Source organism: Hakea prostrata, chromosome 11, assembly GCF_041222555.1.
Source record: "Hakea prostrata isolate BN-2017 chromosome 11, UWA_Hpros_2, whole genome shotgun sequence".
Lineage (NCBI taxonomy): Eukaryota > Viridiplantae > Streptophyta > Magnoliopsida > Proteales > Proteaceae > Hakea > Hakea prostrata.
The window spans coordinates 2492188-2519664 of NC_142610.1; the positions used below are offsets into that span (position 1 = coordinate 2492188).

General features: G+C 39.1%; 1 protein-coding gene across 1 annotated transcript in view; it reads right to left on the reverse strand.

Moving 5' to 3' along the window:
• The window catches only part of LOC148999567 (RNA recognition motif (RRM)-containing protein), a 38294-nt gene extending 11148 nt beyond the window's left edge, over window positions 1–27146 (reverse strand). Inside the window, exons 1-2 of the mRNA XM_089140091.1 lie at window positions 26929–27146; window positions 26484–26798 (exon numbers count right to left, since the gene is read on the reverse strand). Of these exons, the coding sequence (XP_088996217.1) occupies window positions 26484–26798; window positions 26929–26931 (318 nt within the window). The 5' untranslated portion in view covers window positions 26932–27146. The remainder of the gene's footprint in view (window positions 1–26483; window positions 26799–26928) is intronic.
• Between the last annotated feature and the right edge of the window lie 331 nt (window positions 27147–27477).

Sequence of the window (27477 nt, forward strand, 5' to 3'; positions counted from 1 at the left end):
GTAAGAGAAGCACCGACCAATATTAGAGGAAGAGTGGATAACCAGTATGTATGTCCCAGAGATCTAAAAATAGCAAATTAGCTCAAAGAGAAATTATTGTAAAACTAATGATCATTAATATACTATTCCATCTACCAGAAGAATAACACAATTGAAGTCGATTCAGGTAGAAAAAGAAGCAGGAAAGTGAGGCTACAGTCAATTTAGGTAAGTAGGACAGCAATACCATGCAAACAAAATTTTCCAAGGTGCTGTATCACCCAAAACAATCAGTGGCAGCAATACGGTCCCAGCAGATTTTTTTTTCTTTCCTAAAGACCATAAAGACTCAATGAAACAGAGCAGCAACAATATAACCAGCGATAGCAATGGATCAAACAGTAGTCCAAATAATATCTTTTCTATTTGCCAAAAGATAAAACCCTGAAGCCGATTTTAGTAATTAGGTAACAACCGGCTGCAGCATACAAGACCCAACTCAAACTCTAATTTACCAGAAGAATAAGGGCTGAGGCTGACTCGAGTAAATAGTGTATTATCCATCTATGGCAGTAAAGGTAGTAATAGAACAGTATAGTAGTAATTATCACAATAAATTAGGCATCCAAACAGATTTTTAAGCAAGTAGTCCAACGAAAATTGTAACCCAAGGAGGCAAGAAAACAGAACGCAAGCAGGTTGTGGTAATTGTAAAACTTGCAATAAACCAATTTATCTGAAGAAACATCAACGCAAAATCCTACATAGTTGCGAGAGAAGGAGAAAAACAAATTACCATTTTTCTTTCCCTTTTTTTCCCGAATCAGTCATGTTCAATAGATAAGCCGTGCAATGGTAATAATAGGTAATTCCATACCTCCTCTGGGGTCTTCAATTGTAGCAAAAACAAGAGCACTTCATGCTTTAATTTGAAAAAGGATCTAAAGAATACTTAACGGCAACGATAGGTGGCTACTCACCAGATAAGAAAAAAACTGAGTAGTCAAAAGAGAAAAAAAACAGTCCTTAGGCTGATTAAAGTTGCTATGATACCATGTTAGAATATCAGCATGTGTAATCAGCCTGGGCACTGAAAGGAAATTCAGAAAGAAAAAGAAGAATAGAAGAAGAGTAAAGATGAAAAGAAGGAGAAGGAGAAGAAGAGAAGAGAAGAGGGTGAAATCTTGTATGTGGCTTCTCCCCTGGTACTTTATTTATAATGTAAAATCAAGTCTTAGTTTAGGAAACTTTCCTAAACTGAGTTACAACAAAAAAAAAAAAAAAGAAATTACATATTATATAGAATCTCCGAATCTCCCAAATATATTAAAAAGGAAACTATCCTAAGGAGATTACTTGACAACCAAGTCATAGGAAAAATAGAAAGTAAATAAAATAGAAACAAAAGGAAAATAGAGGACATTCTGATTTAAATACCACTATTATCCCCACCTCTAATCTTTTGGCTCACATTCCTAGAGGACTTAGTGCTAGCTCATTTGGTTTTATCTATTGGATGTTCTAACTTTCAAAAGTGCTGGTGCTATCTGTGTGGAGCCCTCCAGATCTTCAAAATGCAAATATTATCTTGGAATGTTAGGGGTATGAACGGAAATTTTACTGTTCAGTGCTTGTCTAAAATTCTCAAGAAATATCACCCAAATTTGGTCTTTTTGTGTGAAACTAAATGTGGGGATCATGTGAGTTTCATGGAGAGGAAGAGGAAGATATTCAAGGAATACTTGTTTATTGGGTTCACCAACAGCGAAGGGGTGAAAGGTCTGAAAGGGGGTCTTTGGGTTATTCAAAAGAAAGGTACTGGTTGCACACTCTTAAAACACGAAGAATCTTTTTTGGCCCTCAATTGTACTTTTGAAGGAAAAGAGTGGATCACAATTTTCATTTATGCCCCACCCACCTATGCAACCCGAAAAGTGTTTTAGATAAAACTCCTAGCCTTCATCCAATCCCTGAACAAACCCTTCCTCATCCTGGGAGACTACAATGAAGTCATGAACCAGGATGACAAATTCGGAAATGTGTTCAAACCTTCTCCTGCTCTACCGGCTCTGCAAGACTTAATCTATAGTTCTGATCTGCATGAAATCCTGTTCCCAAGTTTACCCTTCACTTGGTCAAATAAGCAAAAGCCACCCAACTTAACCAAAGAAAAGCTTGACAGATGTTGGGCTTCACCTTCCTGGATTGCCCTGTTTAATGAGGCCAACCTCAAAAAACTGCCGGCAACTGGCTCTGACCATAATCCAATCTTTCTCTGCTTGGCTAAGAATAAAATTCAGGGAAGGAAATTGTTCCATTACCAGATGGCTTGGCACTGTCATCCACTCTTTGAAAATGCAGTTGAAAAAGCATGGGTAAGTGCAGATGTTTTCGGAAACATCGATAATCTATTCCACAACATCTCTGAGGAAATTGAGGTACTGGGAGTATGCCTGCACCGGACTGGGAGGAGATCAATATGAAAAGACAGGCCCTCTCATTGGCACTTGTGGCAGCTGAGGAACATTCTGGTTCCAGAAGTCAAGAAGTAATTACATCAAGGACAGGGACAGGAATACAAGATATTATCATCTTTCCTCCAAGCTTCATCGCCATAAGGGAAAGATTGAAAATCTGGAGTACAATGGTAAACGAGTAAGTACCCCCTTTGAAATTGCAGAAGCTTTCTCTTCTCATATGCAAAATTTGTTTTTGTCCTCAAACCCTTTGGATCCCTCTTTCATTGAAGGCTTATTCCCAAATGTGGCCAATTAGGTCAATCTTGAAGGAATTTCGGGATTACCCTCAATAGAGGAAATTAAGACAACTATCTTCTCTTTGAAACCCTTTAAAGCCCCTGGGATGGATGGGTTTAATGCTTTCTTCTATCAAAAAAATTGGGATGTAATCAAGCATGAACTTTGTGATCTGGTTTTGAACTTTTTTTCCCATTCCACACTCCCGTTTGGTGTAAATCACACCCTTCTGTGTTTCATCCCCAAGAAACACCCGGTAACATCTGTGGCAGACTTCAGACCAATTAGTCTATGCAAACAATGTGTGATACAAAATTATTGCAAAGCTATTGGCCGGAAGACTAAACCCACTGTTGAAAAACTTCATCTCTCCATGCCAAGGGGCTTTTGTGGAGAATAGACAAATCTCGGATAATATATTGATAGCCCAAGAAATCTTCCACTTCTTGAGTAAAACAAAAGGAAAACAGGGGTTTGTGGCCCTTAAACTTGATATGTCTAAAGCCTATGATAGGGTGGAATGGAAAGTGTTGCTTAATATCTTCGATTTTTTGGGGTTTGATCAAAAATGGCGTTCTATGATTGAATCACTAATCTCTAGTGCTTCTTTTTCCATTAAACAAAACGGTAATCCTTTTTTCTGGTTCTCTGGAACCCGAGGATTGCGTCAAGGTTGTCCTTTGAGCCCATACCTCTTTCTCTTCATAATGGAAATTCTCTCTAGGCTTCTGAATGAATATAGAAGTCTCAATTTTTTCAAAGGAATTAAGATTGCAAGAAGAGCCTCTGAGATTTCTCATCTCTTTTTTGCGGACGACACCTTCTTTTTCTGCCGAGCGGAGAAGGAAGACGCTTTGGCCCTCAAAGCGGTGTTAGAACTATTCTCAGACATTACTGGCCAAGAAATTAATTTTGAAAAAAGCGGGGCTTGCTTTTACAAAAATGTGGCTGCTAATGAGAAAATAGTGATCTTATCAACTCTGGGCATCAATGAAATGAAAAAGGATGCAGTTTATCTAGGATCCCAGTTGTTACATGGTCGATCCAAAAAGAAGAACCTCATGTTTGTAACCAACAACATGAAGAAAAAATTGGCTATGTGGAAAGCGGCAAGTCTTTCGTTTGTAGGAAGAGGGGTGTTGCTACAATCAGTTCTTCAAGCACAACCCCTGTTTCATATGCAATGCTTCAAGTTCCCAAGAACATTGTGCAAAGAAATGGATTCATTATGCCAAAAATTATGGCTAGGGAATCCAACAAAGGAGAGACAACTGACGCTAATCTCATGGGATAGATGTTGTCAGCAGAAGGAGAAAGGAGGATTGGGATTTTAGAAAATGGAAGATATCAATAAAGCTTTGCTACAAAAGCAAGGATGGAGAATGCTCCAACATACTGAAGCGTTATGGGTACAGACACTAAAGGCGAAATACTTCCCAAACACTTCGCCCTTTGATCCCAAGGTATTGAAGAAAAAGGGGTCTTGGACTTCGAACAACATTTGTGGAATCTTGCCTACCCTCGAAAAAATGGTCTGGAGGAAGGTAGGAAATGGAAGGACCACATCTTTCTGGTTTGACCCGTGGATAAAAGAACCGAGCGATCGATCTTATCTAGTACCAAACACAGAGCTGTGGGCAAGGACTTCATCAATTGAACAAGCGGCAGTCAACAATCTAAACACGGAGTATTTCTTCCCTCAACCTTCCCAAGTTTATGGCATTTCAAATCTTTCTCTGAATACTGAACCGGATACGTGGATATCTCTTATTTCTAGTAACAATGAGTTCTCTGCCAAATTGGCGAGAAAAACCTTATTACAAATAAGCAATATGCCAACATCCAAGTGTCCAACCCACTTAAAAGATGGTGGGACTTCTTTTGGAAATTACCCATTCACCCCAAATTTAAACTATTTTTTTGACGCCTTTTAAACGGAGGGCTACCAGTGAAAGAAATTCTCAATAAATGGATGCCATTGAATCCAATATGTGAGATGTGTGAAAAAATTATGGAGTCTATATGGCATGTTTTCCTCTCATGTGACTGGACAAAACGTATATGGGCTGTAGAACTTCTAGGACTAAGAACTGAAAGGCTAATATAGGGTTCCATATTGGATCTTTGCAGTTCTTTTTTTCAAAACCCTAGAATGAAGAAAATGACTCAGCAGTGGATGCCATCGATTTTCATAATAATCTTCTATTTTGTCTGGAAAGAAAGAAATAACAAAGTCTTTAATAAAGTCACCCCAATCCTACCAAAGTGTTACATAACACATCCAGGTGGATCAAAGACTTAAATTTGTTTTCCATAGAGATGCATAAGCCCTTAAATAGAGAGACCCTTGTAATTTCTAATAAACCAAATACTTGCTTTTGTAAGAGTTGAACTAATAAGGGTCATTTGTTTTTCTTGATATGTGCAGGGGTACATAACTCAAACTTAAACAGTGTTGGATGAATCGTTGGTTCTTTTTGCGAAAGGAAAACTTCAATATGTTAGCACTGGCAAGGTTTAAAGTATCCCACGATACTATACGATACTAGCCGATACGTATCAATATTTGATCCAACCGATACGATACATCTCGATACGTCCCTCTATTGAATTACACTAAAATACATTAGCCAGAACGATACAATACTCGATACAGGACGATACGTTTCTTAAAATCACCTGACCGATACGATACTCGATACCGATACTTTAAACCTTGAGCACTGGAGGAATAGGGACAGGGAAGATAGAAGAGGCTATACTAGTTGGGATCAATGATGTTATGGACCAAGCACACACAAGGAGAATCTCACTGGATGAAATATGGTACGAAGAAAAGGAGGTGATCAACCTAATATCATCACGGAATCACAACAATTGGCCTATAGCATATGTCCCAATTTTGGTAAAAATAATATGTAATATTAAAGACATTAAGCTCAGTGGCTGCATTCTGCCAACGCTCCAACAATGGTTTAATCATATAGCAGATGAATCTGCCCTAGACAATCACAAGAACTTGGTTGTAATAGATACAGCAAAACTTTGTAGTTGATGTCTTAACTAATATAATATAAAGGTTATTTAGCATAAAAAAAAGAAAGGAAAATAGAGTATCTAAAAAGGAAACTCTAGACAGCAGCTCCAAAACTTGTGACCAAGGTAGCAGCTCCAAGACTTGCACACCAAGGTAGCATCTCTATAACTTGCACAAATCACAACAACTCACAATCATACTAAGGTGAAGATTGATGCCACAGTAGTGTTTTCCAAACCCTAATGAAGTGCAATGATCAATTACGCACTGTGGTGATCAGCAAGGTAGTTATACTAAAGTTGTCTCTAGAGAAACTATTTGCAAGCTAGGATGGTAAACAAAGTCACATGACTCACATCCAAATCCCTGAAGTTGCATGACTGCACAAAACTAACCTCAAGGTTAATGAATATGTTTAGTTACCTATTATACTGGGAAGTTGATGTAACCAGGGTTGGCCCCCTTATACGTAGGCCCATAAACCAGACCCAAAAGGCCCAACTAAAGCTGCCTGAATACCCCCTAGGGTATTTTGGTCATTTTCCCAGCCCTTCTAGGGCTCAAGGGGTCTGGTTGGAATCCTCCTGATCCAAGGGTTATGGATCTATCTTTATCTTTCTGTTTGGGTTTGTTTTCTCAAGTTATTGAAGATCTATGTCTGAGTAGTATTAGTCCAATTTTCAAGTAGGACTCCTCCTGGTAATTAGGTATTTTATTTTCAATATTGTATTTTTTTGGAAAGTCTTACTTAAACAGTCCTTTTCTAGTTTTTATTTAGAGATTGAGTTGCAAAGGGAATCTTGGAAAGTCTTACTTAAACAATCCTTTTCTAGTTTTTATTTAGAGATTGAGTTGCAAAGGGAATCCTATCCTAATTAGGATCCTCTAGTTGAGTCTGTTGAGAATACTCATGGTCCAAGGTTGCTGCCTTGATGAACATGCCTTGGATAGTCTTTCTTGGTGCTCAAGTTGTCTACTTTCCTTTTTCAGAGAAGTTTCCTTGGTCATGAAGAGTTAGACAGCATAGAAGTTTCTATTTTTATGTTCTTTCCTTTTTTGGAACTTTCTATTTTCTATTTTCTATTTTTGTGAGATGTACTATTAGTTTCCTTTTATGGAGGGCAAGTTAACTTGCTTCTTAAGTTGTATTTAGCCTAGCAGCATTTTATAAGTAAAGAAGGCTGTGATTCTAGTCTGCTCTTGCTAGAATCGCAGCTCATTGTTGCAGATTCTTCATTTTCTTCTTCATTCTCTTTCAAGTTCAGCTACTGTTTTGGTTTATTAAAATTTGTTTCCTAACATGGTATCAAAGCTTTATTGAATCAAAACAGGGTTGCTCTCTGTGTTCTCTGCGTCCTTTTTCGGTGATTCCTTACTTTGGTGCGCAGCCATCTATTGCAGTCCTAAGTTTAAGTTCATTGAGTGTGAACCTCCTGCCGAGTCTAATAAATCCTACCCTAGCTGGACTCAAGATGATGCAATTATCAAAATTTGGTTGTGGAACAGTAATGAAGCCCGAAATTGCTGCTAATGTTATGTTTCATAAAACTGCAATGGAGATATGCAATGATCTACAAGAGACACGTTCCCAAGCAAAAAATATGATTCGTATTTACAGCCTATTTGAGAAGATATTTCAGTTTCAGCAAGGTGATAAGTCACTTCAGGATTATTACAATTCTTTTAAAGGTATGATGGAAGAGTTAAATATGTTTCAGCCTCTTACGACTGATATTGAGAAACTTAAAACTCAAAGGAACGAATTTTTTGTGTACAAATTTCTTGCTATTTAAATCCTGAATTGAAGGCCGTCAAAGGCCACCTCCTAGCTGGTGAACATGTTCCTAACCTTAATGACGCCTATTCTAGACTTCAGCAGATTGCCTTACCTGAAGGGAGTTCCTCTGGAAATAACACAAAGGGAGATATTTCAGCTTTTACTACATTTCGTGGAAGAGGACGTGGTCGTGGTTCCAGGGGAGTTAGTAGACCTCCTAGAAGTCGTGGTGTTCAACAGTTTGATAAGGCATCTAGGCTTTGTACTCATTGCGGTAAAACTGAACATTTAGTGGAAGCTTGTTGGGCCAAACAACTTGCCAATCATACCACATCTGATGGTGGTATTGACACAGTAACGAACAAAGATAATGGTTCTGGATCTTATTTGGAGGACTTGTTTAAGACTTTTCAAGATGATGTAAGCTAAATCCTTCGCCATTTACAAAATATTAAGACTACCGCTTCTACATCCACTGGTACTTCTATTGCCACTCTTTCTCACACAGGAAACAAAGCTCCTCACTTCAACATCCACCCCTTGGATCATTGATTCAAGGGCTTCTTCTCACATGACTTGTAAGCACAGAACTACATTTCGCCGTTTCAATGAATACCGAACCGAAATCCTGAGTGAGTCTTGGAATTGCGATATATCGCCGAAATTGGCGATATATTCCGAAAATTCGCCAAATTATCCACGATTTATCCTTTTAATTTTGTGATTTTCTCTCTCTTCTCCAAAGCTCACCCAGACCTTCTCACTCCTACTTCTTGGCTTTCTTGCCATATTTCCGTTCAATCTTCAACACACAACTATAGTCTCGTTTTATTCTTGACGGGAATAGCATTGTTTGCAACAATCAAGTGAGATTTCACACAGATCTAGGTGTTTTGCGGAGTTTTTCATCTGAGAGGTAATCAATGTTCTCCAAACTTTTTTTTTTCCAAAATGCATGCCATAATGTTGTTAGATGGGTATGAAATTAATATATGTTGAACACCATAGGCCAATCTACAAACTTATGGAGTTAGAAATTTTTTTCACTAAGTAATTTATTTATTTTTTTTTTGTGTAAAAAATTGTATATTTTTACACAGTAAATGCTTACTTTTTGCATGATATATATGTTTTGTATCGTGATTGAAAAGACATATGTGGATCTCCATGGGCTGATCTACAGACTCATGGCGTCGGAATATTTTTCCATCCAATAAATAATTATTTTATTTTTTGAAAATTATTAAAATATTAATATAAATAATTATGGGGAAAATTTTATGGAACAATTAAGGCAAATGATTTGGAAAATTATAGAAACATATGGAATAGCTAAATAAGTATTTTCAAGTGTTGCTCGTGTGGTTTCATTATCACTTTTGATATAGCAACCTTTTATTTTGTCGAAAAAAATTTTAAATATTCATTTTGTAGAAAATATTATTTTGGTATTGTTTAATTGTTTATGCAATGATTTTCGATGCAACAATTATCATGTCTTGCAATGGGAGAGGAGCAGGTTCACAAGGAGGACAGCAGGGCCGGGGACAAGGACAGCCACAGTGAGCTGCAACGAGGGGGGGGGTTGATTCAACATGGCAGTATTATGTTGCTATTGATAGCAACAATAGTAGGACAAGATGCAAGTTCTGTGGTAAGGAGTTGAATTCAGGTAGCATTAGCAGGTTTAAGGCTCACATCACTAACAGAGGTCCATTTCTACAACAGATCTACCGGCACCACGTGACTATCCACAGAGAAGGAATACTATCTTAGAGCAGGATCTTGACAATTTCAGAAGGAAGGGGGCCAAGCAGCCCAAGATACAGGTGCATGGAAAGTGATGGCTAAAAAGGCAAAGAAGGCAGTGCGAAGTAGATGTACTACAGTTCTATTCCAGCAAACACAGCACAGGGTCTGTATAACAAGAATATGATTGACACTATTACAAAGGCAGGTCATGGATATACTGGTCCCCCTGGAGAGGCGATGACCACCTTACTAATTGAGGAGAAGGAGGAGCTGTAGGAGTACATCGATGGTTTGTGATCCATGAGGGGGTCATATGGATGCACCATTATGTGTGATGGATAGACCGGTTCGACAAGAAAGTGTATCATCAACTTTATGGTGTATTGTGATAGAAGGACCATTTTTTTGAAATCTGTGGATGCTACTGGCCAAACAAAAGACCACAGGTATATATTTGGACTCCTGCAGGATGTTATTAATGAAGTTGGGAAGAATAATGTGGTGCAGATTGTCACTGACAATGGCTCCAACTTCAAGAAGGCAGGTGAGGTACTAATGAATACACCTGGATATAATCTCTATTGGACACCCTACGCAGCTCACTGTATCGACCTCATATTAAAGGACATCGGTAAGATCAGTATTATCCAGACCACAACGCAGAGGGACAGGTAGGTAACTAATTTCATTTATAATCATAGCGCTGCTCTGGATATGATTAGGCGAGCATAGGAGGGTGAGTTAGTGTGACACGATCCAACGAGATTTGCCACAATTTTGTCGCCTTCAGCCATATTCAGAAGAGGAAGGCGGGCCCCAGATCTATGTTTGCATCAAAGGAGTGGTTCTCATGGGTTGGATCCAAGCAAGTATTTTTTTTCTCTCTACTATTTGATTTAACAAGTTCTTATACATTTACACTATAAATATCTAGTATGTAGTATCTATTACTAACTTAATGTGTTTGTGATAATTCAATACAAATAGTGGGCGCATAGCACAAGCGACTATCTCGTTTGATGAGTTTTGGAGGAATGTGACTATTGTGCTAGAGACCTTGGATCTAATAATCAAAGTCTTGTGTATGGTTGACTCCTCCCTGAGGGGGCCCACTATGCCCCACATTTTATGCAGCCCTTGAGCCCATGAAGATAGCCATACAAAGAGCTAACCCCAAAGGTCACACCGCTTACCTGAATATTGTGCACACTCGATGGACCGCTCGTCTAACACATTCGATGCATAGATCGGGTATGTAATTTAGTGTGGGTTATTAATTTGTATTGTAAACTTGTAGTAAATATTAGTAATTCATTCAATGACAGGTCTAAGTCTCTAACTGTGAGTTTGTGAATTGTGCAGCCTATTATCTCAATCCTAAATATCAGTATAACAAAAATTTGGGGTTGAGGTCAGACTTGCTTAATGCCGTCATGCAAGTTATCTCGAAGTTGGAGCCAAACCCAGTGATCCAGTCAAATTGCCACATGCAGGTTCGAACTTAGTACTTGCTTTTTATTTGTGAAAGAATTTAGTTAACCATCAATACAAATGATTGTAGATAAAGATGTTTAGGGATGCACTGGGGGTCTTTGGTTTAGATGTTGTACATAATCAACAAAATTATGATCTAGGTTAGATGCATGAGTATTACTATTATTATTACATTTTACATAGAACTATATAAGTAGGATTTTTTTTTTATTAAGCATTAAAGTATTGACTTAATGTATTTGTGATAATGCAGTTGAGTGGTGGGTTTCGTATGGGAGCGATGCAGAGAACCTTCGGAGAATGGCAGTGAAGATCCTCTCCCAGACTTGCTTTGCCTCTAGGTGCGAGAGGAACTAGAGTACATTTGGCATGATTCACTCCAAAAGGAGGAATAGGTTGGGAAGTCAGCACCTGAATGACCTCGTGTATTGCCACTACAACATAAGGTTGAAGATAGAGCATGCTAGGATACATGCTAACCATGACATGGACAGGGACATCCACCTTGACAATATCTTAGAGGTCACTACAGATGAGCAGCATCCCCTCACTGACTAGCTATTGGACAAGGGTGCGCCGGTATTAAATCAGCCTAGAGGTGGGCCAAACCCAGTCATTGCTCAAGTTGCGGGAGTTAATGTAGATGAGAACATGGCATCTAGAGAGGGGCAGGTACATGCACAAGGCACTGCCGCCACTGAGGATTGGATGGTGGAGCCTAGCATGCACGAGGATGATCCAGATGACACCCTTGCTCCCAATCCCGTCAGACTCGGAGGGATGATGATGATGATGATGATGGTGATGATAAAGATGACGACGATGGTCTTAGTGGTGATGGAGGAATACAGGAGCGATTACATGTTCCATTACCAAAGACACAGCATCCCCCAGAGAGATACACTGGAGAGACTCAGTACACGCATGCCACCCTGGTGACAATCATGGTGGTGAGCTTTATCGTGGTCGTCCTACGAGCTACACTCAGCTAGGGAGGGGGGAGGATTATGGGGGGAGCAGCAGCACATGCATAGCTATTGTAATAGTGACGATACTCAATCGTATGGCTTATACGGCCATTTTGATCTGGTGGACAACTTGTCGGGAGCAATGGGGTCCATGAGCTTGGAGGAGTCCGTAGGCTCCACATATGCTTATGGCTATGGGCTTATGGTTATGATGTCCCTCCTGCTTATGGACACGATGGTACATACCCGTCTTCTAGGAGTTCGCACTATTATAGGTATAATGATGGATCATCCATGAGCTTCGGTTCGCAGGACAGCAGCACGATGGTTGGGACCATCATCATCAGAGGGCCCCAATTATGCCTCCCACTGGCTCTGAGACAACTATTATGTTGGAGACAATATACCAATATCGTTTGGATGTAACCCTACCATCATATGAACCAACACCAACACCACCACACCCACCAGGGTTTCTTAACTGTTTTCCATATCTCTATTCACATTACCCCCTGATGGGAGTAGTTTTGCATCCGTATTCCATAGATGACGCCAATTACAAAGTTCTAGTTTCTCTGTAAGTTAATAACCATCAGCATGAAATGTCATGGAGTGACTTTAAAAAAGTAATGGTGAAGCTCATACTTGTAGCCTTTGGGCCTTGTAGCACGTATCATAGGACACACAGCCGATGGATCCACCGAGGCATAGCACTTGGTATTGACATGATACATGTGGTGCCAGCACAGGTATATATACTTAGATGTATTTGTATACTAGTATTTTATAATGATGTTTATTGTCCTTGTGCATATTTATTTTGGTTTAATTGTTTAAAATAATGTTATAGAATTCCAGTTTTACCCGTACACAGTCGGGTATATGTCGATCGAGAACACCAATTTGGGTGAGGTTTTACGTAAAACCAGCAATTCCAGTGTGTTTATTGGCATCAAATTAGCGTAGACAATTTGGGCCCAAAATGATCAAAAATACCCCCCGAAACGAGGGGTTGAAATCTAGCCGAAACCAAGGCAAAATTCCGCACCTTGCATACACCTCCCTAGGGAGTCAATAGGTAAAAAATAGCAAATATGATATTAAAGCATCAAGTAACAAAGTTCCTAAAGTACCCTTACTACATAAACTCAATAGTTTTATATATATATGTATTGTTCATTGTACCCTTTATTGTGGAATAGGAAGGAAAAATATTATTTACTTATTTGTTTGTTTGTTTTTGGACGTCTAAATTGCAAAAAAAAGGGAGAGAGAAAGAAGGGGGGCCAAGCTGAATACAAAACCCTCAGAGAGGGCCAGCACAGGAGAAGGGGCCCAAACCACCACAACATACTATTAAAGGAAGGCCCTATCATAAGAAGGCAACCAAAACTGAACTTGAAGAAAGCACTACGGCAGGGCAGAAGTGCCCACTAAGCCATGCCAGAAAGCATGATCTCTGATAGCCATGCTAAGGGGCAAAATCATATCACTGCTTGACAAGTAGGCTGTGAGAACTGCTTCTTGGGATAAGGAGGGGAGCTTGTGTCACGCCCATGGAAAACATGAAGGGACAGGAGAGGGGCAGTAGAGGATTGGATGGAAGTGGGGAGACATGGAAGGGTTATGAGCTGGCACACAGACCCAGGAACAATGAACTAGGGAGCAGTCAATAGGCCAACAGGAGTATTAGGAAGGTTGGTGAATCAAGCAGATGGACTGACCCAGAAAAGACAGGGATGGAAGGAGGGTTGAACAGCAAAAACAGAGATAGAATCAGGCGCCAGTGCCATCCCAGTGTTAATGATGAACAAAGGAAAGAGGGAAGGGGAGGGAAGATTGGGGGTGAGAAGGAAGAAAAACCAGCAACAGGATGAACAGATTGGAGGTTACTGGGCTGAAGACCAAGAAGGGTGGTAGACCTTGAGCCTCATGCAGCCTCTGGACCAGACCACATGTGATGCAGAGAGTAGTAGTCTGATAGAATGTAGGTCCTAACACAACTGATACTGTCGTTGGATGCAAAAGACGACTGGATTGGCTATTGGGAGAACCAGAGATAGGCTTCTGCACAACAGCTCTTCGATGACCATGCACAGGGAGTGTGAGGTCAGTCAAATGTGGGGAGACTAGGGGAGCACGGTAAAGAGTATGGAGTTGAATAATGAAGTCAGAGATACTACTAGTTGGAGCAAGCACGGAAAGGTGAACTTCAGGTTTTGTTTCAGCTGCAGGAGAGGCAACAAGGTGTTCGTTAGTGGCTTGGGCATCGAGAAGGCAACGTTGAACTCATGCCCAAAGGTTGCACACATGGTTTCCAATCATAGAACACTGATAGCTTAAACATAAAATCTTCTCCATCAAATATAGCAACCTAGGCAGCAAAGGGTTCTTCAGCTGGTATGTCCACACAGATACATGTAAAATTGAGACAATCCTTCTTTTTGGTTCTGCCGTCTGAATATGATGGATGCCTAGAACCAAACTAATACGGCTGAGGCATCCATAGCACTAGAAGTGGATCACTAGCCCCAGTAATGTGATCCAATGCAGAACCAAGGTACCACCTTGCAAAGTTGTGGACAACAATCATAGTGCCCGAGGATGATGCCTATGACATATGGTATTGTTCCCTGTACTTGGGTGTCTATCTAATATGCATTGTTCATTGTACTTCGGTGATGCAGTTCAGCTGTCGAATACCAGCCTCAGCTGTAGGGTTTCCTCCTTACAAATGCCCCAAAATCCTTAGTATAGTAAGGGTGTTTCAATTCTTACATCAGTATCTGTTGTTTTCAATTAGTGTTTGTTTAAAGTTGCAAGCCCAATAGGACTCCTAAAATTACTGTTCACATGAACAACTGTGTCAAGTTTATGTTTGTAAGTTATACCAGCCATATTGATTACATATAAATTTAATTGCACAGTTGAGCCAGTGAATTGATTAATAGAAACTTTTATTTGTGAGGATTGCTTAGCTTTGAGACAAAAGTTCTCCTCGCTCCTCCATTCTGAATCAGCCCCAATTTAATAAGGACCCCTCCTTCCAAGATCTTTCAAGAAAATCAACTCATATTGGACCAAGAAAGGGTTTCTTGAAATGTTGGCTATGGGATATGGGATTTCTTTGAGATATGGGCTGTGATGGGATGGTTTTAGGGAAAAGGGTTAAGTTAGGGCTTTGTGGTTAAAAATCATACGCTCTTAAATGATATTTAAGATCTCAAAGATATGTAGCCCATCCCAGGGGAGACAAGGGATAAATTCGCTGAGATGGGAAATTGGGGTCCACAGGTGTCAAAAAGAGTTGAAACCAAGGATCGGCATTTTGGTTTCGAGGCCAGTCTCAACCAGGGTAGAAACTGAAATATAGCGGTTTTGACCAAAATTTTAGTTGAAACTTAGAACCTTTCCCTGCAAGTTTCGGCCCTTTGTTGATGGTTTTTTTCATTTGATTTCTTGCCTACTACCTATTTAAACCATAATGAACACAATGGAACTGGTATTTTGCTAAAAACGCATGAAAAGATATCATTCAAGTACACTAACACATTTGAGGTTCTAAGAAATACAAACTTTGTATAATTGAACACACAATCATAGATCATAGTCCTAGACTAAACACATATTAATCTCATAGCCATACAAGACCATTTAAGCCATTAACAAAGTAAAAATAAAAAAAGGGGGAAGTTTGGAACAAAGCTAGCAAAAATCTTCCAAAATCCCCAAAGGAGGAGCAATGTGTGATGGAAAGCAAAGGAGTGACTGAAATTGCATGAAAAATGTATTGAAAGCACAAATAATCAGCAAAAAGGGTTTGGGGGGTCGAAATAGTCTCAGTGAAAGCCACAAAACAAGGCAAAATGAGCATCGTTTCGGTTTTCTACAAACCAAGATTTCAACCGAAATTTCGACCATGGTTGAAACTTGGTAGGAACATAGGTATTAATATAGGTATCTGATCCCCCAAGTTTGGCGGGGTTCGAATGGTTAAATTAAAAGATATGAGGGTTCTTGTTTTATGGGTTTGAGGGAGTACGAAAATTTTAAGACAAATTATATCTTGAAAGCAGAAGGTCAAAACAGGGTCAAACTAGGATCTAAGGTCACAGTGTTGGGGAGATGATGTACCTAAAATGTGAGACAGATATAATAGTTAGATTGGCATAGATCTGACTTTGAATTTTGGGTGCCTTGGCAACTCCAAAAATTCAAGAAAAATAGAAACAACATGTGATAGGAGAGGGAATTGATGTAGGCTTCCAGTAGAACCTGGTTAGGACCTTAAATGGAGCATGATGTTGCTGGGATTCACCTGAAGATGGAGATCAATGGTTGTCCTATACAGCCACTGTCAAGAGTCTAAGCTTGATTTCACTTAGAACCTTCCCAGGGTTTGGATCTTTAAACTGATTGACAGAACCAGAATCCAAATGCTTGGATCTCCAGACTAATGGACACAACCAGTAACTAGAACTCCTACTGCTTGGATCTTCAAACTAATTAACAGAACCACAGTAAACACACACAAAGTGCTCAAAGGGAAGCTTATTTTCATTCATTCATTCAAATCTAATGTCTAATCCAATCGATTTGGGGGGGAGGGGGATGGGGGTGCAGAGGCTATTTATATTCTGACATAATAAGCCCTGCTGAAATTAGGATATAGAAACTAATTTAAACTGGGAAAATAAAAACTGACTGACTTACACTCTAAAAACTGAATAAAACATAAGAAAAAAGACTACTCTTCTCTTATAACTTAAGTTGGGCACAATTTACACAGTTAGACCAATTAAACTACTAGAGCTACCTATTTTCGTACTTGACCTAGATGCTAAACTTTGGACCCATAGAATACGCCCCATCACCATACAAACGTATTAACAAAGCACCCACATCAATATCTATCAACACTAGGTCAATTTCAAAGGAAAATAGGCCAAGACAGTGTTGGAACTGTATCACATTGTCCTAAGCTTCACAAAAATCAGCCACTAGAGATCTCCATTGAAGAATTATACTAGATGCTGGAATTTCTGCAAGTTGAAGGATATCTCAAAGCATTCAACCTGCTGTATACCACTTATCAGTAAGTTGAATCATTCCCCAACCCCTGTTCATCACGTTCTCTAAACATCAACTCTAGCTTTCCCCTTCTTGTTTTTCAATCATTCAAGACCCAAATCACCCAGCATCAGATGTGGGCCATATTTTGATTGAATACTGCACCGCTCCTGTAGGAAACTCAGAACTTAATTTGCAGCACCTGTCTCCCACTGAAAACCTTAAAAACCACATCTTACGTTCTTCATGAGAAACCCTAAAGTTACTGATGTGAACAAGGGTCACCCCCTGGCCGAAACCCTGGGGTGGGACCCAAGGCCACTCCATGGTGTTGCACCCAGGGCTGGCCAAACCCCTTAAAAGGGGCATATTGGTCATTTTTCTAGCCCTAATTTGCTCCTGATGTTAATTTCAGAATTTAGTTTTAATTTTTACAGTACAGTCATGTCTTAAGGTCTTAGTTTGAGTTAGTAGTTGAGTTCTTGTGCCTTACGAAGTCTTTCTTTTAAGTAGGACTCTTCAGAGATAATTAAGTATTTTAGCTCAAGAAGGGTTTCTTTTATTTTATGTGGTTGTTATTTCGTTGTAAAGGGCATCCTAACTTTGGAAGGAAACCCTAGTTGGGTCAGTTTCTAAGTCCCTACTTGAGTCTAAGTCTAGTTCCCAGTTTCAGTCTAGTTCTTTCTCAATGTAAGGCCATAAGTAGGCCATTCTTTTCATTGTAAAGTAGATTGGATTGAATGAATGGAAGATGATTTTAGTAAAAGGTTGGGTTGTGGCCTTGTGAGAGGGCCACAGAGGGTGTCAAGGAGTCTAGCTTTCAAGAATCCAATCAGGACTCCAACTTCCAGCATTTTCTTCCAATCTCCAGCATTCTTTCACTACGACAGCAGCAATCCAGCCTAAAACAAGTACAGCAACCAAGAACACCCCTGCCCACCTTCCCTCTTTCTTAAACAAGTCTTCCCATCCCTTCTGAACTCTGCAGCAGCATCCGTAGCCCTATCCCACCCCCCAGCAATCACACCTGGACCCCTCCCCTTCCCCCTTCTTTCTCCCTCCGCCCCCTTTCTTTCCCTTTCTAAGTCTTGCAGAAGATTTGAAAACTAGAAAGAAAAGAACAAAAAGAACAAAAAAAAAAAAAAAAAAAGAGAATAAAAAAAAGAAAAAGATCAAGAAAGATTGCCCAAGAACTTACCAAGAAACCTTCCCTTCTCTTTATCCATCCCTTTTTCATCATCCCTAAACCCTCCCATATCCAACCCTGCAGGCTTCCTAGGAATCCTTAACACACCCTCTCTCTCTCTATCTTACATCCCATTGTGATTTTGGATAACTTAAAACAATCCCATGGGGATTTTGATAAACCCCTAATTATCCCTTTTCCTAATTAATCCCAACCAATCTAGGTTTTGTTAATTCAGCTTTCCCATATTAATGCCGGATATCTCAAATCATCCCTTTAAAAATTATCAAGACCCAAACTTTTCCCAAATCATTCCCATTAATTTTGCCTCCTCCCCGCCCATGGGTAAATTCACATAGAATCATTCCACCTTGTGGAGAAACTAGTAGGAATCACAGGTACAGGGAAGATGGTTACAGCAATGAAAGTAACAGGAACGGCCATACCAGAAAATCTAGATATGAGAATCCTTTGTATGACAAGTATGAAGATAAAGAAAGGCCACATAGAGAAAGACTCCATCATCACTCACCATTCACCACCCCACCTTGGAAGAGCTCATCAAGTCTTACCACTTTGGTGGACATGAACAGAGGAAATACAACAATTAGGGTTACTACATGAGGAATCCACCACCCGCCAAACCATTCACATTTGCCTCCACCTCCACAATTTCTCCACGAAATACTAATCCTCCTAGGACAACCTACAGGGGGAAAAAGCACATCAACAGCAGCCCAGATGAGTGTTTCTACTGCCATGAGAGAAGACACCATGCCAGAGATTGTACTCAAAAGAAAGGAAGTGCTATTCATGACACCAACCACCATCACACTCAAGATAAAGTCATATGTCTACCTCTAGAAGCAGCCCAAGAAGACTTATCCGATGAAGAAGAATACATGAACAATGACCATGACCTTAATGAAATAGTAGAAGATAAAGAGCTGCTGCCTATATCTGCCAAAGTGATGTCTGAAGAAACTGATAAAGACAATGACACTGAAATAGAGGAGGACCAAGAGCTGACTCAAGCCCTTGATGAAAAGGTTGCTAAAGCTGCGGATGGTGCTAAAAAGCTTGCAAAGGCACGGTCAAGACAACAGAACCAGCCATAGATGAGATTAAAGAAGACCCCAAGAGCACGGCTGCTGATTTTGAATATGTGCATATTGACTTTGTCATGCCCCCATGGTTCTGAATTAAAAACGTCAGTCCTAGTGGTCCTACATCGCCCGACTTTAGCCTAGGGATGGTACAAGCTGTGTTATAAACATGTTACTCCCCCCACATCAGTACAAAACTCGAGGATGAATTTTTTCACGATGGGAGTATTGATGCAAGAGCAACAATCCATGGATAGCCCAACAGCCCTAAAGCATATTTTTGGCTCATGGATATTCTGATAATTTTATTTTAGTCCTACTTGAGCCAGCAAGGCCCATAAGGACTGAAAGAAGGCCTATGGTTGCTGCCCAGCACCCGACAGCACTCCCCAGTGGCACAAGAAGTTCGGCCCAACATGGGGCAATTTTTTGTAATTTTAGAGCAGTCCTAATCAAGTCATGTTGAGTCCAGTTAAATTCAGAATTCTATTAGGAATCTAGTCCTATTCTTATTTTATTATTTGAGTGAGTCCAGGTTGAGATAAGAGTCCTATTTAAAATAGAACTCCTTCTCTTTTCTAGTTTCAAAGTTTAGTATTAGGAGTTGTCTAATGAAGGCTACAAATACATAGCCTATGCTTCTAACCAAAAGAGTTTTGATGAATAAAATTATTGCAGAGAGTTATAGCAGAGATTTAAAGTTTTGGCCAGAGTTTCTGGGAATCCCCAGCACAGGAAGGGCTTGCAGCAGCATTGTTGGTAACTTGGTGTTTTACTTCAGGATTTCTTCATCTTCAACCCCCCAATAGCAGCAAGTTGTCACGCCTACCCCTCCCCTAACCCATCGGCACCCTAGCTCTTCTTTCCCTCTTCTAGTCTGCGACAGTCTGTCGTCTTCCCCAGACCCTAATTCTAGATCTTGCAATCCCCTCCACCAAATCCCAACCCCTTTTAGAATCATCATCCCCTGCCCTTCCTGAGAACTTGGTCCCAACCATAGCCCTAACCACCCTAGAAAACAGAAACCCTAATTTACTTAAACCCTAGACTTCTAAAGCTTGAATCTAAACTCAGAACCTCAAGGTTCAAATTCAGGTTTTCATCAATCCTAAGCACCATAACCGAACCTTAGTCACCCTCTTTTCAAACCCTAAAACCCCTAAACAGCCCCTAAAACCCTAGCCGCAGGGCTGTGAGAAATCCTACTTGCTTGCTGATTTCTTTAATTGATCCTGGAATTTGGCCTCATCCTATTGGGGCTACATCAAAATGGGTTGGCTGCAAGGATCCTTGCCTTACAATTAGCTCTTTTTTGAAGCCATACTAAATACAAGGCCTATGCCATGTATATCCTTTCTCAACACTTCTCCTAAGATTTATCCTAAGTCTGTCCCTAGTTCCACTAGTTCTAACTATTTGGATTAAATCACTTCTCTATGTAGGGGCATTTAAAGCTCTACAATGAATGTGGTAGTGCCACCCATCATACAAAATCTCGCAAGATCTCGGTAATCTCGAGCAGAGTGAGACAAAATTAGGGCAAAATGAGATTCAGTCAGTTGACTAAATCTCTCCGAGATCTTGAAATTTTCGGTGTTATATGATATAAATTGAAATATTTAATTTTTACATTATAATTGAGATCTGATCAGTCTTTGTTCTTGCATTTTAATGGAAGTTTCAATGTTTTCTTGTAGATTTTTAGATTTGTGAAACTACATGATCCAATTTTGCCACATACAACCAGGAATGTGTGAATCAAGAATACCAGTTTGGGTTAGGTTTTAGAAAAAGGTAACATTCTCATTGTATTTATTGGCCTCAAGTTAGGCTGTACACCGAAAACCAGACCCAAGAAACACTTAAAACCCCCCGAAACAGGCTCTTAAAACATGGTACAAAGCTGTATCATGTTTCGCCAAGATTTCGGTATCTCGGCTGCCTCAACGTAGTCCAGACAACGAGACAAGACGAAATTTATTGTGCCACCTCAATTGACTTTCTCGTAACTTATCATTTATCAAAGCTATACCCAATACTAGCTCTAATATAATCACTCCTTACTTTATCCTACCAAGTTGGCAAGTTCTGGCACTCATCCATCTTAGCATCTTCATTTCAAAATGGTATCTAGAATAATAAATAATTAATCCTATATTTGGCATAATCAAATTGACATCTTACTACCAGCACCAACAAATGCAACATCCCCCTGAATGACCAAGAACCCATATATCCAGTAAAGGTAACAGTGCAAAAAATCTAAAAGCAAGCATTCACAATCAGGTCTCCAAGGCAAAAATCCTTCTAAGAATTCCATCCGCCCATTTAGAGATAGGAAGTAACCACTTGCTGCATCCAATCATGGGAATGGTGATAGGCCCTATAAGAACCACTCAGATAACACTTGGTTTAAACAGAATAAAATCTGAATATGATACTTCCTTTCGTTTTGACTCATGCATACAGATACAATATCGCTTAATATTTTGCTTGGGTGAATGATATTCCTTAACATTGTGTAGCTTGTAAAAAGTGAAAGCACCTTATGGGAACGTTACTGAAGTAATTTAGTTACCAGGAGGTGGATCAACCATGATAATGTAAAACCTTGTACAACCAAGTTGAATGACTAGTAAAACAAGCTAATCTTAGATTATTATATTCCTGCTTAATTTACACCAGCTTTGTGCAATGATTGATTGTCTTGCAAAGGAATTGGCAGACACAGTTATTAACCTTGCCTCTTTATTAAATATGGTGAAAAGCAGACAGAAAATCAAAAGAAATTCCATCTATAAGGACACTGAGAATCCAGATTTCTGTTTTTCAGAGACAGTAAATTTGCCTCTTGGTTAACAAATACATTTTTGTCCACACATGCTTTCATTCTATGCATTTGAGAACACATAATCTGAAGAGACACTCAAATCCAGATTTCTGGTTTATGACAACTGTTAGAATCTTGAATAAAAAACTCTAAAATGTGCATCATGCTTGTTTTGGAAATTACTCTCAAAATCATTCCTTGAAGTGCAGGAGGCTGTTACATAATGATTGCAACCTGGAGAAGAAGAAGGTAACAAGCATGAAGTATCTTTCTAAATTTAATTACATGTTACAATTGACTGGATGTCTGCATCTCACATCTGGTTAAGGGCAGTCATGACCCATTTGTGCACAGGACTATGAATATTTTGAACCTCTGGTTTCAAAAGATCAATTTTACCATTTTTACCTAGGCCGTGCCTGAAACAAGAGAATGCTTGTTCTTTTAAGAATTATTGAGTTCTCAACCAAGATATAAAATCATTTTCAAAAGCATTCCAGTACTCAAGTGTCCAATCAGTTTTCAATGGACGACACGAAGCATGGTTTCAACATGATTCAATAAAATCTTAAAAAATTAGTGTTTCTCTTTTTTCCCCTTTACTGTACATAAATTTCAGAAGTCCAAAAAGGAGGAATCTATCAGTCGCAGACATGGAATAGGACCACTTCAGTTGCAGGTATGGCATTTTGTCATTGGGTAATTCACATTTTAGAGAAAGATGATTCATGTCTTTCATAAAGACTAAACAAATCCTATCACCAATGATAAGATCACCAAAAGTATGGTGTTGGATCATTGCATTTTAATACATCAACTGACTCAGTTGATTTACTCCATTGCAGATCAAGGAGCCAACAAACAACACCAATTTAACAAAGATATAAATAAAAATAATATTTACTAGGGTAAGATTTATTCCAATAAAAATTCTAAACAAAAAAACATAATCTGGACTCTTGCCCCATGTGCAACATTGTTTCATGGTAGGTTATTTGTGGCTAGTAATTTTACTTTCACTCACCCTAGATCCTCATAAGGAATATTGTGGTAGGATTCTGAACTCAATGGACATAAAAGTTCAGTAGTTGGTTGCATCAATTTCTTTCTATGCTGTGTAAAATGGTCATTGATCACTTTCAGATCATGGTGCTCATTTAACAGTATCTAGAATGTGCAGCTCACTAATAACTTCAAATATCTGACAGTAAGCTTGTATAAATGTTCTTTGGACTGATCATCAATAAAAAGAAGCAACTCTGACCTCAAACACCACACATTTAGCGATGGCTCCAGGGACAACAGAAACTCCTGGATTACATATGTTACTCTTGGTAGACACCCACACAAAGCCCATCTTAAAATTTGCTGTTTACAGTTAAATGATACACTCAAAACCAATGTAGTAAGGTCATAACTGTCTTAGCCACCCTCTCCAGGACTGATATTAGAGAAATTACAGGAGATGTTAAACCTCGCCAAAGAAGGTATATATTTAAATTTTACCTCTTTTCATGGCTGCTGGTACGCCAAAATGAAACTTGTGAAGGCCTTAGAAGGTAATGAAAAGATTGGGATCTTTGTACTTTTATGTGCCAGTCTTAAACACTTTCATCTTTTGTTCAGTCCAATAAGTAACATGAAGCAGGAATGGAATTGGATGAGGGATCCACTCCAGACATGCTGTTATAGAGGTGATGGTTCAAAAGGATTGCAAAGAGGGCAAAGATGATGTATGATATCTTTATTTCTTCCTATTTCTAAACATACTTTTAAGAACTTATGACGAGACATCAAAGCAGGCTTTTGGACATATCAGTGGAGAAGCCGAAGATGACAACAACATGTCACCTCATTGTAGCTAGATGTTCCATTTTTACTTGTGTGGATGCATGTTTCCATTTACTTATACGGAGCTTATTTTACTTTGCCGCATTTTTATTTTGTTTCATACCTTCATTAAGGTCCAAATTATTATGTACTAATAATTTAATACTGTAAGGGAATTACTAGGGAGTAGTTATAGCTAGAACAGTAGTTATTTCCTCCTTTTTTAATTTTGAGTTTTAAAAGCCTATCTTGACATGATAGACAAGGAAATATGATGGAACTTTGTGAGATTTTCTCCATTCTCTGCGCAAGAATGATCCCGTATAATCCGCAAGGTGAATCCAAGTGGCATGAAGCCAAAACCCTATTCTCTTCTCTAACTCTTCTCTCTTATGCTACCACCCTCTTTCTCTCCCCTATTCCTTTTCCACTACTCCTAACTTTCCCATTTTTGCCTTAAATAACAACCTCAAACAGGGTAAAGATTCATCAATCCACAATGAAGCAACAAGGATACATTCTTGGAGTTCAGTAATAACCAATCATTCGGCACAACATTCCAATTCATGGGACTGCAGAGTGCAGAGGTAGGTATTGCCTATCATGTGTCTAATTACGAATTTAAATGATTCCTGAAATGAATTTATTGCACTTTTACTTTGAAAGATTCATCATTTTGTGGCTGTTAGATCTGATTTTCTGCATGTGTGTTCTGGGTTTTGTGTCAGTTGTTTCTTTCAAACCCAAATTCAATTAATTATTAGACTTGCATTAGAATTCCCAAGCCTGTCCTGCATCAACTTAAGAATTGAACTTTAGCATATCATATTCTCATAAGCAGCTGAATATTCTGGTGAAATAACACAAGTGCTCCAATCATATGCACTAAAAGCATTGTGTCCAAAAGAACCTAAAAAAATATTCACATTTCCACTCTTTTCGACATGTATATTTTACAGTTGATGAAGAGGGGTGGGGATCCCTATTTAAGGGATCTATCAACCATATCCAGGTAATCTTGCATTTTCAAATTTGCCATGATAAAAGTTTAACTTCATAAGACATGATATCATTCTTACAACAACATAGGGTGAACCCGGCGCCAAAGGCTTCAGTACAACCAGAATCCGGGAAGGGGCAGTTTTCCTGGACTAATAATAAGGTTGGTTGATTAAACTTCTCATATGCCAATTTAGGTAGGTGAATTGTGCACTTGCAACTGACTTAAGTGCTCATAGAGAATCCAATGGTGAAATGTTCCACCAGCAGTTAGTGGAATATCTGGCGCATTTAAGAGATAAAATGAATGGATTGGTAATTGGTAACTAATCCACTTGGCTCAGTTGCACGTTGACAATACTAATAGAGTTACACCTTTAATGCAGTTCAAAACCTGTCCATCAATAATTGCTATTTCTCTGGTTTAGCTTGAACTCTGATTTTGGTCGGGCGGTCCATGATCTTTCTTCTGCTATTGGTTTCCACCCTTGTTAATAAATCCTGTTTTACTAATACCTTGAACAAAAAGCATCTTCTTGGTAATTTTCAGGGCATGTATTGTTTCTCCATTTTCATTAAAAGTTTGAAAACCTGTCCATCAATCAATTGCTATTTCTCTGGTTTAGCTTGAACTCTGCGGTCCATGATCTTTCTTCTGCTATTGGTTTCCACCCTTGTTAATAAATCCTGTTTTACTAATACCTTGAACAAAAAGCATCTTCTTGGTAATTTTCAGGGCATGTATTGTTTCTTCATTTTCATTAAAAGTTTGGTAAGTCAAAATAACGTCCAAGAGCAGTAGTCAACTGTTGTTTCTGGTTCTTGTGCCTGCGATTGTGAGTTACCAAAGCCTCTCTTTTTTTCTTTTTCTTTCTTTCTTTTTTTTTCAGTTTTTTCTACTTCAGATTTGGTGTTCCAAAATTAGTTTTAAACATCTTTTGGATGGTCATGAAAACTTAGGACTTTGATTTGATCTATGATACCAAAGTTAGATCCATATTTCAGATCAATCTGTTGGTTTGATTGAATTTAACTTCAGTTTTACAGGTCATGACATCTCTGCTCATGAGAATGCCACTACCCAAATTATGCCAAATTGTTCATCGGATCATTATCCATCTTTTGAGGGGATTTTAGCCTTCTATCAAATGTTACTTGCTTGAGTGAGTTTGCTTTACTGTGAGGGATTTGAGTTCTCAGACTGCTTTTCTATCTTAATGCGATTATTGACTTCCAATCCTCCTATTTGGTATGTTTACAGCTTGGAATGGTATGTTTACAGTTCTTCCAAGCTACCCATCAAAACGAGAGTAACCATTTCCCAAATCACTACATGTTTTTGTTTCTAATTCTCAGTAAAAGTTGATGCAACCACATACCCAACGTGGAGAATGTGCATTATTTCAGTTTGGATGGCTGCCATTGATCAATGAGTCAATTACTTATGGTGATGCACATTAATTAATAATGTTCAACCTCGTCACTGCCTTCCACGCTGATTGCAATTTTCATTTTACGTTCTCAACATTAAGGCTTCGAAGTGTGGTGGTGTGATAAACCCTTAGATGCTAGAGTTTAAAAATACTCTAAACTTTATATGATGGAATTGGAAAAAGAAAAAATTTTGCTGGAAGTACAAAAGGAATAAGAATAAATTCATGTAAATCAAATTAGATAGAAATCGTCGGCACGAACTAACCGCCTTGGCAAACTCGACTTTCAATGGCATGCCAGAAACCACAAAACCTTGAAGTCCCCTCAATGCAAGGATTGCATCTTCCTCTTTAATGAAGGTAGCGAAAGCATAACTCCGACCAGGTTGAAAAGCTAGATATTCGAGCTCGCCAAACCGCAAAAACTGCTCTGAAAGAGCCTTCTCGGTTACGTGATGGGATAAATTCCCAACCCAAAGGCATCGTGAAGGGGGATTTCTGCTCTTCCCCTGGGAACCCTTCTCTTCAAATCTTGGCGAGTAATCCCGGTGCATTCTCTCCCTTCCTCTACCCATCTGCGCCTACAGATGATCAGAAACATACAAATAAGTACCAATGAGAGGTGGAATCCAACCGCCTCTTCAATCAAAACCCTAAGTAGTGAATCATATCTTACTAAAATTTCAGAAATTTAAGACTGACTGAACTAACCATCTCGGAGTCGAAAGGAACAAGTAATGGAAAACTGCGGCAGATCAACTATTTCCGTGCACTAGGTTTGGATTTTTGGCATCAAGGTTTCAAGCTACCATTACAGTTCGACGCCACCATGTCTCTGGACCATGCCGACGGCGTTCCAATATCGTCTTCCTCTCGTTCTTCGAATGATGAGAGTTCCTTTACAACCTGTAATTGATAACTTACAGACAAACCTGCCTACTTTTAGGAATATAAAATCTGCATGGCCTCATATATCCTGTACCAGCTGCCGGCCTAGAATCAAATTGCCATTTGGTTCCACGGAATCTTATCCAGTGGATTCCCTTATGACTACGTTTGTTTACAAAGGTGGGGTGAAAAAAAAAAAACATATGGTGCTATGTATAGTGAGGTGAGGAAGAAAAAAATAAAATGAAAGGATTTTATAGAAAAGTGATAGGGGTGAGTCCCACTTTTTACTTTTCTCAACTTTCCCACAAAGTCTCACCAAATACGTGGGATTTTAAAATGGCATGGGGTGGGAAAGTTGGGCTCACCCCA